At 55.7% G+C, this 15,813-nt stretch overlaps 1 protein-coding gene across 1 annotated transcript; it reads right to left on the reverse strand.

Annotated features, from left to right (window-relative positions):
* Positions 1 to 6,647: 6,647 nt before the first annotated feature.
* On the reverse strand, positions 6,648 to 8,881 carry SPPL2C (signal peptide peptidase like 2C). The gene has a single exon (XM_017549301.2). It carries the CDS (start codon positions 8,812 to 8,814, stop codon positions 6,757 to 6,759), a length of 2,058 nt encoding a protein of 685 aa, XP_017404790.1. The 5' UTR covers positions 8,815 to 8,881; the 3' UTR covers positions 6,648 to 6,756.
* Between the last annotated feature and the right edge of the window lie 6,932 nt (positions 8,882 to 15,813).

A 15,813-nucleotide genomic window follows, 5' to 3' on the forward strand; every position in this document is an offset into this window, starting at 1 on the left:
GTTGAGGCTGCAGTGGGCTATGATCATGCCACTGCACACGAGCCTGGGTGACAGAGAGAGACCCTGTCTCTAAAAGCAAACAACAACAACAAAACCCAGAACAAAGTCTCAGGTTTTAGCAGCCCAGGGTTCTCCCAGAGCAGCCCCCGACGTCTGCTTCCCTTCCAGGCCCCGTTCCCGAGGTATCTCTGAGAATGCTTCCTGTCCCCCTCCCTGGGCCCAGGAGGGAGGTGTTTAACCTGGATCTGCCTCCCATACCTGGGGAGGGCTCTAGACAAGGTCCCAGTAGCCTCAAGGTGGGTCCCCAGAAGAGCTACCCCAAAGAGAAAACTAAGCATCTGAAAAATACAGCAACAGTGGGTGGGCTTTTGTTTACAAACAGCGAACAATAATGGCATCCACGTCCAGAACCTGTTCTGTGTGTATGGATGGGGAGGCCGGGTGCCTGCTGACCCGCACGGACACGCACTGGGTCTGGACCTGGGGGAGGGGTTGGGGAGGGAACCTTATGGGGAGTCTCCCCCTCCCTGGAGTACAAATAGTCCAGGAACCAGGGGGCCTGAGGACACTTATTCACAGTGGCCTGATTCTATGGGGTGGGATAAGTGTCAGGGCAGGGACCGTCTTCAGGCATCAAGGACATTCACTGATGCTGTTGTGGGCTATTTCATTTCAGGAAATGTCAAAATACCCTTCTCCAGGGCACCTCACCCATCTGACAACCAAGATTCTAAAGCGTTAACCCTGAGCCCAATAGGGGCTCCAGAATTCTGCTCATTGCTAGTTTATTATACATATTTTAAATATCATTCCTGATTATAATTATTCCCAAACTCCCTGTGTGGGCCTGCCTGCTCTTATCTTCCTGGCCAGCAGGTGGCAGCACAGGAGCGTTCAAGATTCAGGGTTGCAGGAAAAAAGGTGCAAAATGTTTGCTGGTTCAGTGAAACTGCAAGGACCCCTCTTCCTGGCTCTGCGGTGGTGCCCTGCTTACCACCAGGCACCCACGCACACACCGCATCCCAGTGAGCATGTGCAGGGGAGACCAAGGGAAGGGGATGACTCCACCTCTGGGAGCTCATTTGGGGAAGACGGCATTTGGGGGTATGTTAAGTGCTATCCTGGAAACTTTTTCCCTAAACCTGGGTCACACATAATGAGATAATGCATTGACCTGCCCTGCTGTAAGTGCTTAGCCAGTGCTAGCTGTTCACACACATACCTCACCTCATTTAATCCTTACAACAAACCATGGGGTGAGTCTTAGCAGCCCGTTTTACAGATGAGAAAATTGAGGCTCAGAGGGTTGGTTTCTGTTGTCCAGTATCATGTGGCAAGAAAAAGCAATGTGGGGCTTTGAACCCATGTCTCAAAGTCCAGCTGTGTTCTCCTGAGGGAGGGGATTGATGCTGACTCACAAACCTTTATCAAGCAGCACACACAGATACTTCTCAAAGGGAATGCGTGGCTATGCCTCCCAAGGGGACACAGGGCACGGGAGTGGGTAGATCCAGAGGTTTCCTGGGGGAGATGTGATTTCAGAGTAACATGGATCAGAGACCAGGGTGTGTGGAGGGATGGATGTTGAGGGCGAGAGCTGGTCCCAGCTGCTGGGCTGGGAGGCAGGAGACCAGACTTGCATTTCGTTTTGCTGTCCCATTGCTGTGTGACCTTGGACAGGCCTTCTCTGGGCTTTCCTTTCCTCATCTGTGGATGAGAGTATCTCACAGGTCCTTGCTGGTTCCTACCGTCCCAGAAATCCAGAAGTTCCAGTACTAAACCCTCCCATGAATGAAAGAAAACCAAGGTCATGCCTCATGAAGCTGGGGATGGGATTGGCCAAGGCCACAAAGAGAAATGCTGACTGATCCGAGTAAAACAGCCTGGCTCTGAGGTTGGGCCACCTGGGGCCCTGGGGGTGGCCTTGAGGAGGCTACTCCTGCCCTGGTCCCGTCTGAGGTTTCACCTGTCACAGGTGGGGCTGTCTAACAAGCAGGTGCCGCGGTGGTTAGCGGTGCAGTCGGGAGGGAGCGGTTTGCGCCAGGGAGAGCCAGCAGCCTGGGGTGCAGACCTGTGCTGCCTCCGCCAGCCCACGGGACCGGAGCAAAGACCACTGCTGGGTGGAGACGGCCAGAGCCTGCGCCCCTGTCTTGCTGAGTCACTAACTGGCCCTTTGTGCCCCCTCCCTTGAAGAGCATGAGTGACCCAGGCTAGAAAGCTGAGGTACCTCCTTGGAGCAGCTGGGCAGCGAGGCCTGTCTTGAAGGGGGATCTGTCCCACCAGGAAGGGGGTAGGCCTTGGGGGAGGAACCTTGACCACCCTGTCCTTCAGGGTGGGAAATCCAGGGATCAGCACCCCCACTCCCGTAGGCCCAGGGAAGGCTGGATCTGTGGGGAACCACATGTAATAGATCAGAGCCCAGTTGTGTGTGTGTGTGTGTGTACACGCGCATGCGTAGGGTATACACAGGTGTGCACAAGTGTGTGTGCCATGTTCAGTACAGGTGCATGTGTGTGGATGTGCACATGGGTATATGTGCACGGCGTGGGGTGTGTGTGGGTGTGTGGAGTGTGCAGTGTGTATGTGCCTGTGTGTGTGAATGTATACGTGTGTGTATGCACATGTGCAGTATCCTGTGTGTGTGAATGTATACGTGTGTGTATGAACACGTGCAGTATCCTGTGTGCGTGAATGTATACATGTGTGTATGCACATGTGCAGTATCCTGTGTTCTACTGGCATTCAGGCTGGGGCTTCCAGTTTTGGGCACCTCTGGCAGGTGGCCAGCATGGTCTAGCGCCTGGAGTTGGCCCTGTCCTCTGGGAAGAGGACCAGCGGAGTAAGGCAGGGCCCATGGGTAAGAGGAGGGCTCTGGGCAGGCGCAGGGACACTGGGCCATAGTAGGGCACAGGAGTGGCAGCATGGCAAGATCTGGGAGCCTTGACTGTGTGCTGGGCACCGGGCTCAGCTCCTCACTCACATGGTTTATTACTTACCACAACCCTGGGGCAGGCAGTGTTATTGCGCCCACTTCATCCTCAAAGTCACACAGCTAGTAAGGGGGACATCCATCCAGCCAGCGCATTCATTCTACAGATGTTTTATTGAGCACTTACTATGTGGCAGGTCCAGTGCATGATGAACAAAACAGGACAAAGTCTGCCTCAGAGGACATGCTAGAGAGTGGGGTTGGGGTTGAGGAGCGTGGCTGTCAGTGAAGCTTGTTGGTTGGTAAAGTTGCTTCAATTTCTCCTGCCCCAGACCAGGACTGGTCAGGGGAGTGAGGTGGAAGTTGAGGCTCTGGGTGTGGTCAGGTGGACCCAGGGCTCAGAGAGGGGAGCCTGCAGGGCCCCTGTCTGTGTGTGTGTCAGGATGAGAGACACCTTGGGCCCCTGGGCCCCTGCACCTTGAGACCTTGGTTTCCCTCTGCTCCACTCCTCCTGGCCTGGCCAAGACAAGAGGCTGAAGCCAGACTCTAAAGGTGTTCAGGCTGGGGCGGGGTTCGGGGTCCCTTAAAATGGCAGATGCCTGGTCTCACCCCAGACCTCTCAACTCAGAATCTGTGGGGCTGGCAATCCTGATTTTTGGGAGGCATCCCAGTGATTCTGACCGGCAGCCATTTGGGTGCCTCTGTTAAATCCTCAAGCTGCCTCTAGACCCAGAGTCCTTGCCTAGCCCATCTGTGAAATGGGCAGAGTTGCTGCAGAGTGGTCTTGGGAGGAAGAAGAAAGGTCCTGCCTGTCGCCCACCTCCAGCCGCACCCCCACACTCCGTTCCTGAGCAGGCGGAAGAGCTTGGACGGTGTAGGGTATATGGGGAAAAACTCATATAGTTTTTCCAGTTCACATGTAGAACGCGGCTGTCCCTGTATCTTAGCTTGGGATCCCTGGGAATGAGCCTCAGGAGCGTGCTGGGTGGGAGGTGCTGGGCAGGAGGGGCTGGGTGGGAGGGGCTGGGCGGGAGGGGCTGGGCAGTGGTCTCAAGGGAGATGCCTGCAAAGGATGAGGGCTGCAGGAGGGTGAGGATGAAGCTGGGCCTCGGGGTCGGGCGGCTGGGTGCCCAGTGAGCCCTCGGGCACGATAGGGCTGGGGCGTCCTTCATGGAGGTCCCACATTGGTCAGTCCTGGCTGTGGTCACACTGGGGACCCAGCAGGGAGAGGGGGTGGTGAAGCTTGGGTGACTGGGACGACTTCCCAGTGAGAGGCAGAGCTGAGAGTCACCTGGGCACTGCAATGCCACTGCACCCTGGGCCGCTGTCCACTCCAGGCCTGGCCTTGGGACACTGTGAGCACCCCAGTTCTGCTGCCCACGCACCATGCAGCAAGCTGGGGGTTGGGGAAGAGGGGTGGAGGCAGCGGATCCAGGCCTGTGGGCCCTCACCTCCCCACCAGGTCTGGATGCCGGGAAGGGAGAGGGCTCCCCACCCAGACTCTCCTGGAACCCCCGCTCCTTGGAGGCAGGCATTGGCCTCCCTGCAGGCCTACATCCTCAGGGCCCTCAGACTGAGGATTTCTAGGAGATAGAAGTTCTTTCATCCTGACCTCCTGCTCTGGGGGATGTGGGGGCAGGGGGGAGGGGCCCAGGAGGACTCGGCTCTGTCCAGTGCTTCCCCTAGGGCCTGGCAGAGGGTATAGCTGCCCTCGGCAGGTCCAGTGACGCAGGCCAGCAGCGGGGAGGCTGTCCAGGCTGGGGCTAAGCCAGGGCCTGCGGAGGGCCCTCTGTCCAGGCCAGATGGCTGCTGCTCTGGTGGGAGGGGCTGCCAACACCTCCACAGTGGCCGAGTTCTCTACGCTTCCCTTGCCCAGCGGGGCCTTCAGCTGCTGTGTGCAAGTGGGGCTTTGAGATGCCCACCACCCGCACTGCCTCACTGGGCCCACTCTCCCCATCCAGGGCCCACCCAGGCCCGCTGAGTCTCACATCGACACTGACCAAGGCCCTGCAGGAGCCTGGAGGTGACCTGGGCAGCAGGGCCCTCCCTCATGGCAGCCCCTCCTCTGCAGTTCAGCCTGGTCAACTCTTCATTCATCCATTCATTCCTCCAACAAACAGATCAAGCACCTGGGACACCCCCGGCCCTGTTCTGAGCCCCAAAACTACACAGATGAACAAGATGGATGAAGCCCCACCCTCCCAAAGCTGATCCGCTACTGGGGAAGACCAGAAAACTAAGAAACAGGATGTCCGGCCATGTGATTGAGACAGGGATGCTTTAGGAAAGGCTGCAAAGAGGAGGAGCCAGCAGGCCAAGTTCACAGGGGTGGTAAGGAAGGGCAGAAAGATAGCTCCAAGTGGAGAGGAGAGCACAGGGATGTGGTGGGTCTGGTGTGTGCTTGTGGCGTTAGGGGGTTTGGTGGGGTGGAAGACGGCCCTTGGGCTGAAACCCCAGCGCCTTGCAGGAGCTGGGTTTGACTCTGCGAGACCTCTACTAGGAGAGCAATATAAACATAGCTCACGTGTAGGGGATTCTTTGTCCCAATTTCCTGACATAGGCCAACTCATTCCAACTTCCCAATAACCAGATTGTAGGTCCTATTATCCCATTTTACAGACAAGAAAACTGAGGCACCAAACAGATAAGTCATTTGCTCAGTGACATAGTTAGTGGTAGAGCTGGCATTTGTGGTAGGCAGCCTGGCTGTAGAGCCCTAACCACTGAACCACACTGCCTCTTGGGATACACTTTCCTCCCCTCCAAAAATGCCTCCTCTAGGAAGCTTTCTCACCCCAGAGTTTGTCTGCTCCGATTAAGCAACATATAAGCACCCTACATGGCCTAAAAGCCTGTAGGGTCCTTAGGCGGTCATCTTGTCCATGCCTCTGCCTCCAGATGGACATGGTATTATGAATCTCATTTTGCAGGTGAGACTACGGAGGCCCAAAGGAGCTTGAACATTACCTAGAGTCAGCGAGGGAGGCCAGGGTCTCCCGAATTCTTCCACCCTGGCCTCAACCTCTCCAACCCCGCCTTCTCTTTGAGACAATTCTAAGGTTGTTCCACCCCTGCCCTTCCCCAGCTAGACAGAGGCCTTCCCTGTGCCCACCACACGACGGTGCACACAGTAGGGCATACTCAATGTCTGAAGACGGAATGGGTGGTGCATGCGGGAATGTGCTGGGCTTGGTGCTGCTGCCTGGGATTCTTGAGCAGAGATGTTTTGCAGAATGCATGTAAGCTGGGGAGTGAAGGATGCTTAGGGATTTTCTAGTGAGTAAGGGAGCCAGGTTGGAGTCTGGAGTGGGAAGGCATCCCCGCTAGAGGGAACAGCATGCGCAGAGAGAGGAGAGGACAAGGAACAGTCGGGGAGATCAAGGTTCCGTGCGACCTGCGTGTGGGGAGAAGATGTGCAGTGAGCCTGGGGCGGGTGGCGGGGATGGGGTGGGGGCTGTGTGCCAAGCTGAGAAGCCCCAGCTTTGGATTGGGAAGGGGTGGGGCACGCAGGGAGAGGGGAACAGCCGCCCAGGGAGCCCTGGATGCAAACCCCAACCTTGCTGCATGAACTTCTGCAAGTCATAGGCCCTCTTGGAGCCTCCGTTTCCCCCTCTTCGTGGTTTGGGGGTGGTGCCCACTCCTAAGGGCACTCCGAGCTCTGCACACACTTATGCTGTGGTTGCTGCTCTCTTGCACCCCAACAAACGAGAGGCTGCTCGGGTAGATATGGAATCTCTTTAATGCCCTGGTTTCTTGTTGCCAGGCATGGCTTTGCTCTGCAGTATCCCACCAGGCCTTCGAGAGGCATGTGTCCCAGGGGCTTCCGTTCACAAGGGTGCCTGGGTTAACATGCTCTTTCTTACTTTCAATCCCTTCCTCTTGTGGAGCCCCGCCAGGGGAAGGCTGGTGTCGTGGGCCTGGGCCTGGGCATGGACACGGCCCAGCTCTGAGTGTGGGGCCATCAGGGGCACAAGTGGAATCAGCGTGGCCATTGGCATCAGTGGCATCAGCTCCTCTGAGGCCCCAGGAGGGATGGACAGCAGCTCATTAGGATCCAAGTTGGCATCACTCCAGCCCTCAGAGCTATCACTGTGGTCCTCAGGAATGGTGGCTTCATTCTCAGATATGGCGACAGTCTCGGCAGTGTCTTCTCCAGGGCTGCTGTCTAAGTCCCCCGCTCCTTGGCTGGTGTCCCTCTCAAGTAGGCTGGCTGTGTGGGCATCTGCTGCACCCTCCTGCTTCTGCCTAGAGCCAGCTGAAAGGGCACGGCAGAGCCCAGGCGTCTTGACTCTGCCCTGGCCAGTCCAGAAGAGGCTGAGCTCTCGGCGGCAGGCAGCCACAGCCAGGCTGGTGAGCAGGGTGCTCGACACTAGGTAGAGCAAGGCAGGCTGGCCCATCTGCATGAGGACCATGGCCATGAATGTGAGCAGCAGGCCCACGGCATAGGCCACGGTGCAGGCGGCAAAGTAGACCTGCCGGGAGCGGACTTGCACATCGAAGCGGCAACAGTAAGCCACCAGGAAGCCGGGGACCACGATGTCACCAAAGCCAAGGATGGAGAAGGGCTGGTCGCACAGGGTCAAGGCGGAGACTCTCAGCCGGGGCACTCTGAGCACCATGGGCAGCTTCTCGTGGCTCGAAGACTCTGCAGGGCCCGCGGCGACCTGCACCATGATGCTCTCACCGGTCTTGGTGAAGAAGGGGGTGATGAAGACGAAGAAGACGTCAAAGGCCAGCAGGGCCAGCAGGAAGGAGGAGCAGTTCTTGAGAGTGGGCAGCCGCACGCGGTGCAGGATGAACAGGCAGTAGGAAATGCCCAGCGCGTCCTGCAGGAGCCATGCCCAGGGGTCCTTGTTGCGGTAGGCCACCCAGAAGACGATCACCGTTGTGCATAGGCTCGCCAGCAACAGCAGGGGCAGCGGCAGAGAAGCCCGGAGGCCGTGCGGAGGCCTCTGGTATTGGTGCAGGGGCAGGCAGCGCACCAGGGGTGACAGGCAGCTGTAGAGGCCAGTGCCAGCACCCAGGCTGAAGATCCCAATCATGACGTAGACAAAGTAGTCATAGAAGAAGTAGAGCAGCAGCATGAGCGAGCAGGACACGGTGATCACCATGCCCGTCATGGCTGGCGTGAAGTCCACTGGAATGTCCTCATCGTCTTCCTGCTGGGCTCCCTCAGCTGCTGCTGCTGCTTCTGGCGGCGGGTGGTGACCGCCAGGCCCCCCTCCTCCTCGGGCACGTTGCCGCTGGAGCCTGTTGGCTTCAGTCAGGCCGGCCCAGTAGCCACCTGCGGCCACTGTGCCCACAGCCAGAACGAAGATGACCAGCATGTTGTAGTCGATGATGGGCTCGGGGGGCGCGTACATGGCCACGCGGACCACAGGCCCCCCACGAGTGTGGCTGAGGATGTCCAGCATGTCGGCGTAGCGAAGTATAGCCACGGGGATGGTGAGGTCTGGCAGGGGCTGGCGGGGGTCCTGGGGCACCGGGGTGGTGTCTGAGCACTGTTGGTCGCTGACCCGGCTTACGATGAGCAGCCCATGGGCACCTTGGCCCTGAGCCAGCCAGCCTTTGGTGTGGAAGCTGCAGTTGCCCCTCATGACCATGGCAGTGGTCTGGCGGAGGGGCCGCTGGCTTGGGGAGCTGAGCTGGGCCTGGTGGAGGGAATCCTCACCTGGGCACCAGGTTACCTTGGTGCCATCATACAGGGGCAGGAGTGGGGCGTGGTCCAGGTCCCGGGGGAGGGTGATGTAATCGGAGCTGAACAGGATACAGTAGTCCTTGCTCCAGTTCTCCGACACCACGTGGACCACGCCATACTCTCCCCGGGCCACACTGCTGATGAGGAGGAGGAAGCCCATGGCGGAGAGGAAGCCCAGGCACGCCATCCTCCTCGGCTCCCACTGCAGTGTCCCAGGGCGGCAGCCCAATCCCCCTCCCAGGAGTGGGTGTGGTCCTTTGTCACAGAGCAGTCTGGCCGCCTGTCCTGGAAACCAGGGCCACACCTACCTAGTCATAAAGCTGTGGGGTCCCCAGCCAGGGTCCCCAACCCTGCTGTGGGGCACAGGGTTCTTCTAGAATGATATCCCCAATCCTGGGAGATCACGGGAGAGATCATCTGGACCCTGCTCTCTGCCCAGACCCTAGTGGGGTTAGACCAGGTACTTTGAAATAAAAGGTGTGAGGATGGGGTCTGCAGGCCAGATAGGATTCTGAACCAACTTTGTCCCTTACCCATGGGGGACCCAGGCCAATACCATTCCTCTCTGGGCCTGTTTCTTTCACTGTAAAGAAATAAGGACGTTGGGCCAGAGAGTTTCTAAGGTCCCATTGAGCACCTATATGAGCACTTACGAGGTGCCAGGAGCCCTAGCTGTACCTATTGCACAGCTGCAAGGAGGTATCATTATAACTGCCCAGCCCCAGGCTGTCCCTCAAAATTGGTCCCCCTTTCTACCAGGCACATGACCAGAATTCATCGCCAACCCCACTTGCAGTTAGGAACGGCCACATGACCAAATTCTTGGCAGGAGAAGTTGAGCAAAACTGATGTGAACTCCTTACATCAGGGGCATAGGCTGCCAGACTGTGGGGCTCCTTGTTTACCCTGCTTCCCTTTCTCAGCAGTCAGAACAAGGACAGGCCTGTGATGCGTCTGTCTATGGTGAGGAGGACAATGTCCTAAGGAATGGAGAGGAAGAAAGTGAAGGGAACCAGGTCCCTGGATGTCCATGTGGCACAGTAGCCCAGGATGAGCACTGTGGTCTGTTACAAGGTAGAGAGAGAGGCATGATCTTCCTAACGGCAATGGTTTATCATGGGTCTCTTTATTATAGACGCTTAATTTTACCTTAATACACCCACTTCATGGATAAGTAAAACTGAGGCTTGGAGAAGCCCAAACTGACACAGCAAAGAAGGCTGGGGCTCTCGTGCTGGTGAAATCGCTGGATCTTGATGTCTCCCAAATGTTTCATGCTGGATTCTGAGCCACTCTCCTGGCTACAACTCTGAGGCTGGGCAGACTTTCCGCTGGAAAGAGAACTTGAACACTGGTGAGGGCTGGATTTGAAGCCAGGAGCCCGGTTCTGGCTCTGCAGGTTTGCACCCAGCTCTGTGGTGTATGCTCTCACACGTCACCCAGGGCCTCCTGTGCAGGCTTCTGCAGGCCACGCATGATGGAGGAGAGTTGAAGAACAAGGTTTTCAAAGTAGTTAGTGTGTGGGAGAGTAACCCTGGGGTCCCTGGAGGGGGAACCAGAAAGGAAGGATTTGGGGGCTGGAGCTTGGCAGCCCGGCTTCCATTGTCCTCACATTCTCCCCACTGGCCTGGCCTGTCACTCCAGTCTGTGCTTAGGTTGCCACACGATGTTCTCCCTGTCTGTCTCTGTGTCTCTCCTCTTCTTATAAGGACACGGTCACGATGGATTAGGACCACCCTAATGACCCATCTTCACTTGATTATGTCCGCAAAGACCCTATTTCCAATAAGGCCACATTGAGAGGTGCAGGGGGTTAGGACTTCAATGTGTCTTTTTGGGGGCACAATTGTGGGCAGCCCCACAACGCACATGTAATTTTAACCTCTAAGGGGTAAGTATGCTGATTTTTTGTTTTTTTGAGACAGGCTCTTGCTCTGTTGCTCAGGCTGGAGTGCAGTGCACGATCTCAGCTCACTGCAACCTTCACCTCCTGGGTTCAAGCAATTCTCCCCCCTCAGCCTCCGAGTAGCTGGGATTACAGGCATGTGCCACCACGCCCAGCTAATTTTTGTATTTTTAGTACAGATGGGGTCTCATCCTTTTGTCCAGGCTGGTCTTGAACTCTTGGCCTTAAGTTATTCGCCCACCTCAGCCTCCCAAAGTGCTGAGATTACAGGCGTGAGCCACTGTGCCTGGCCAATCAATGATGTTTCTCAAGGCCTCTCCTTCTTCTTCCTTCTTCTTTTTTNTTTTTTTTGAGATGGAGCCTTGCTCTGTCCCCCAGGCAGGCTGGAGTGCAATGGTGCAAACTTGGCTCACTGCCACTTCCACCTCCCAAGTTCAAGTGATTCTCCTGCCTCTGCATCCCAAGTAGCTGGGATTACAGGTGCATGCCACCAGACCTGGCTAATTTTCGTACTTTTGGTAGACATGGGGTTTCACCATGTTGGCCAGGCTGCTCTCAAACCCCTGACCTTATGTGATCCACCCATCTTGGCCCCCCAAAGTACTGGGATTACAGGCGTGAGCCACTGCGCCTGTCAAGGCCTCTCCTTCTATTACAGTCCGTCTCTGGCAGCCCCACCTTCGTTCCTTGGGAAATCCGCAGGAGTGAAACATCTCCAACATCAGCGGTGGATTCTTTGAAGTGGAGGGCGAGTTTAAAGGACCCTGCGAAGTGGTCAGCAAGCGGAACCCATCTGAGATCCTGACAGTTCTCTCCCACCCAATTATTTACACTCGTCTCACCCACACTTAATCTGCCAATATTTTTGGCATTTGCAAAGCATCCTTCAAAGCATTCGACTGAATTTTCATAAGAAACATCTCTCCTTGTTAGTGCACTTCTGATTCATCAGTAATATAACATTTAGTTAGATTACAACAGTAATTACAATGACAAGGGAACTGTCAGAAACATGTTCGGGAATAAATACAAGTGACTGGCAAACAAACCGCCAGCCGGTGTGAGGAGAAGCGGGCAGAGCCCAGGGAAGGAGGCTGCCAGCTGTCCCTTCTGAGCGCTCCCATTTCAGAGGAGAGGTTGGCCAGGAGTGTGGTTAGGAGAGGAAGGCTCGCCTGTAGGGTTCTTATCACAGACTGCAGCAGTGTCTGAACTGGGCGCAACTCTCTGAATCCAAGCACGTAAATGCTGGGCACAGCAGGGGAGGCAGGGCAGGCAGCCCCTGACAGAGGGCTATGATAATAAAACTGTTTCTGGCCCCAGCCACGAGTGGGCAACCTAGACCCTCACTTGGGGCCCTGTTCTCCACACAGGGTCATGGATCTTTTGAAAAACAAGAACTGGCTGGGTGCGGTGGCTCACCCCTGTAATCCAAGCACTTTGGGAGGCCAAGGTGGGTGGATCACCTGAGGTTGGGAGTTCGACACCAGCCTGACCAACATGGAGTATAAAAGAAGCCGGCGTGGTGGCGCACGCCTGTAATCCCAGCTGCTTGGGAGGCTGAGGCAGGAGAATCACTTGAACCCGGGAGGCAGAGGTTTCGCTGAGCTGAGATTGCACCATTGCATTCCAGCCTGGGCAACAAGAGTGAAACTGTCTCAAAATAACAACAACAACAAAAAACCAAAAACAGAAAAAACCCCAAGAACCAACTCACCCACTTTTTCACAAAACCCAGACAATCACAAGCTTTGTCGAGGACATAGGGAAATTGGGACCCTCATACTCTGCTGGTGGGAATGTAAAATTGTGCAGCCGCTGCAGGAAACAGTTTGGCGATTCCTAGGTGAGTTAAACAGAGTTACCATAGGACCAGCACTTATACTCCGGCATATATGTCCAAAAGAATTGAAATCAGGTGTTCAAACAAAAGTGTGTACACGCATGCTCATAGCAGGACCATTCATAATAACTCGAATAGGTGAAGAGAACCCCAATGTCCATCAGCTGATGAATGGGGAAAGTTCAGTCTCCCCACGCAAGGGAATAGCATTCAGCCATAAGAAGGAATGACGTTTTCATACCTGCTACCATGTGGACAGACCTTGAAAACATTACGCTAAGAGGAAACATTATGCTAAGTGGAAGCACATTATGTAAATGTAAGAAGCCAGACACAAAAGGACACATATTGTACGATTAATTCTGCTTATATCAAACAGCCAAAACAGGCAGCTCTATAGACAGCAGGTTCACGGCGGGCAGAGGCCGGGAGAAGGGAGGATGGGGAGTGACTGATGGGTATGGGGTTTCCATTTGGAGTGATGAAGAAGTTCCGGAACGTTTTCTATCTCAGTGGTGACAGTTGCACAACGTTGTGTATTTAAAGTCACTGAATTGTGCACTAACATGGTTGAAATGGGACTTTTTTTTTTTTTTTTGAGTTGGAGTTTTGCTCTTGTCTCTCAGGCTGGAGTGCAATGGCGCAATCTCAGCTGATTGCAACCTCCACCTCCCTCATTCAAGCGATTCTCCTGCCTCATCTTCCCAGGTAGCTACAATTACAGGCACGTGCTGTCAGGCCCAGCTAATTTTTGTATTTTCGGTAGAGACAGGGTTTCACCATGTTGGCTAGGCTGGTCTCGAACTCCTGACCTCAAGTAATCCACCCACCTCAACCTTCCAAAGTGCTGGGATTATAGGCATGAGCCACTGCGCCCAGCCAAAATGGGACATTTATGTGTATTTTACCACAATTTATCCTGTTCCCTCCAGCTGCTCTCTCCACGGGACGGGTCTCATTTTGGTTCTCTGGACTCCGTCAGGTCAGCACATGCCCCAATTTGGGGGCCTGCACGGATGCCTCAAGCAGAGCTTGCTCCTGCCCCTTCTGCCAGATCTACCTGTGGACTGGTTTCCTGGGGCCCAGAGAATTCTCAGAAGGCTCACTCTACCTGTAATAACCTAACCTGGGTTAGCCTAACTCACTACATCTTAGCTGCAAGCCTGACAAGCTCTCTGGAGCCTCTCCCTCCTGCCGCAGCCCCTCAGGTGCATTGCTGGGCCACGCTGCACTCAAAGCTTTGAGCCGTTACAAACAGCGCATGTTCTCACTCATAGGCGGGTGTTGAACAATGAGAACACATGGACACAGGGAGGGGAGCACTGCACATTGGGGTCTGTTGGGGGGAAATAGGGGAGGGACAGCGGGGGGTGGGGAGTTGGGGAGAGATAACACGGGAAGAAATGCCAGATATAGGTGAAGGAGAGGAAGGCAGCAAATCACATTGCCATGTATGTACCTATGCAACAATCTTGCATGTTCTTCACATGTACCCCAAAACCTAAAATGCAATAAAAAAAAGAGAGTGGTTCACACTGTTCACAGCCTGTAACCACTGTAACCGCATCCTGCTTGGTAAGTCTACCTGCTATTGTGAACACCTTCCTTGGTGATTGATTCTATGGAAAGTTCCCCCGCTATCCCCCTTAGTGATTGTATGGAAATACCCTTAGCAACTGGGAACATCCGGCCCCTTGGTTACCAGCCTCCTCCTACTAACTTTCTTGTTCTGTTTCTGTAAAATTCTGATTCAGCTAGGCTGCTCCCTCCCCTCCCTAAATCAAGGTATAAAGGGAGATCAAGCCCGATCCTCGGGGCGAGAGATTTTGAGCGTTGGCTGATTCTCAGTCGTGGGCTGAATGAAGGACTCATAATTTGAACTCAGAGCGTGGCGTTTCCTTCTAGCTCGCTTGTTTACAATGCACCAAGGTGCTGCCTGGGATCCCGCTCGCAGGAGGCTTTTGCAGGTCTGTCTGATCACTGCTTCCCCAGGTCCCCATCCCTGTGCCCAACCCTATCCATCAGCCCTGGAATCACTCTTCCAGTGGCCACTTGGAGCCCTGGTCAGTGCCTTCACATAAGTGCCCCTTGGGGCCATGGCTGATGCCCCTTGGGGCCATGGCCCGCTGCCAGGCTGCAATCCTGCTCCAAGACTTCAGCACTGCCACCCTTCCCACCTCCACGGGCCTCCAGATTCAACCCCTTTCCTGGAGGGCACCCTTGACCTCTGTGACTTTGCTCCCTGCGAATTGCCCCCACTCCCCTCTCTACTGCCCCCTCAACTATGGCCTGGGCTCTTGGGGTGGCTGCCCAGAGCAGGCTGGGGCAATGTCTCTGCCTTCCACTTGAGGAACTAGGTGCCCCTGGAACATTTATCTTCATCACACAGGGCAGCAGGGGCAGCAGACCCAGGGCAGCAGGTCCCAGGAAGGGTGGGAAAGGGGCCCAGCTCACCTGGCCCCTCACCTGCCCTTACTGCCCTGCCCAGCACCTTCCCTGCTGTGTGTTCTAGAGTGGATTGTCATCCATTCCCTCCCCGCTCCCCTGTGATGAGAGTGAGCCAGGCAGGCCACCGGTTGCTGCCCCCGTGGCCCCCACCCTAGCTGATGTCCACTGTGCCCCCATGCACCCCCACCCTAGCTGATGCCCACTGTGCCCCCATGCACCCCCACCCTAGCTGATGCCCACTGTGCCCCCATGCACCCCCACCCTAGCTGATGCCCACTGTGCCCCCATGCACCCCCACCCTAGCTGATGCCTGCCGTACCCCCAACCTGGGCTCCTTAGGCACCTAAGAGGTCTTCACCCCTGCTTCTGCCCCCACCTGCCTTGGCCCAATGGGCAGTGAGGCTGCGTAGAGGGATGAATCCAGGACCCCTTGGAGGGACAGAAGCTGGTAGGGTTGCTGTTGGTGGCCAAGGGCAGTCTCCGGCATTATCTCCAGTGACGGTCTCATTGGTGTTCCCAACACAGAGAGCTTTGACAAATGTACGCGGCCCGGACATTGCTTGAGTCTGGGCTGCCAGCAGGACCTGCAGGGGTTGGTGAGCTGAGGGCAGGGGTTGGGGGCGATGCTCTGAGGTAGAGCTGCGATGAGGCTGGGGACGGGAGACAGGCAGCTAGAGCTGGCTCAGGCTAGGTTTGGGGAGTGGGCTGCCCGGGGCCCACACTCTGCTGGCTCCGATTCCTTCAGCTAGCTCATCTCTGAATGCTGCTTGACCACAGGCTGGGGATGGAAGAATTTCCCTGGGGAGGGGATTGGAAGGGGCAGTGGGGCTGGGAGGACAGACTCAATAACAGCTCCCACTGCCTAGGAGTTTAGCTTCATGGAAGCCTAGTGTGGCCTCCCTGGCTTTTCATCCAGCCGTGGGTGCTATCAGGCAAGTATCTTAACCTCTCTGGGCTTTATTTGCCGTATCTGTTAAATGGGGATAGCAGCC

The sequence above is a fragment of the Cebus imitator genome, unplaced genomic scaffold (assembly GCF_001604975.1).
Source record: "Cebus imitator isolate Cc_AM_T3 unplaced genomic scaffold, Cebus_imitator-1.0 Scaffold217, whole genome shotgun sequence".
Lineage (NCBI taxonomy): Eukaryota > Metazoa > Chordata > Mammalia > Primates > Cebidae > Cebus > Cebus imitator.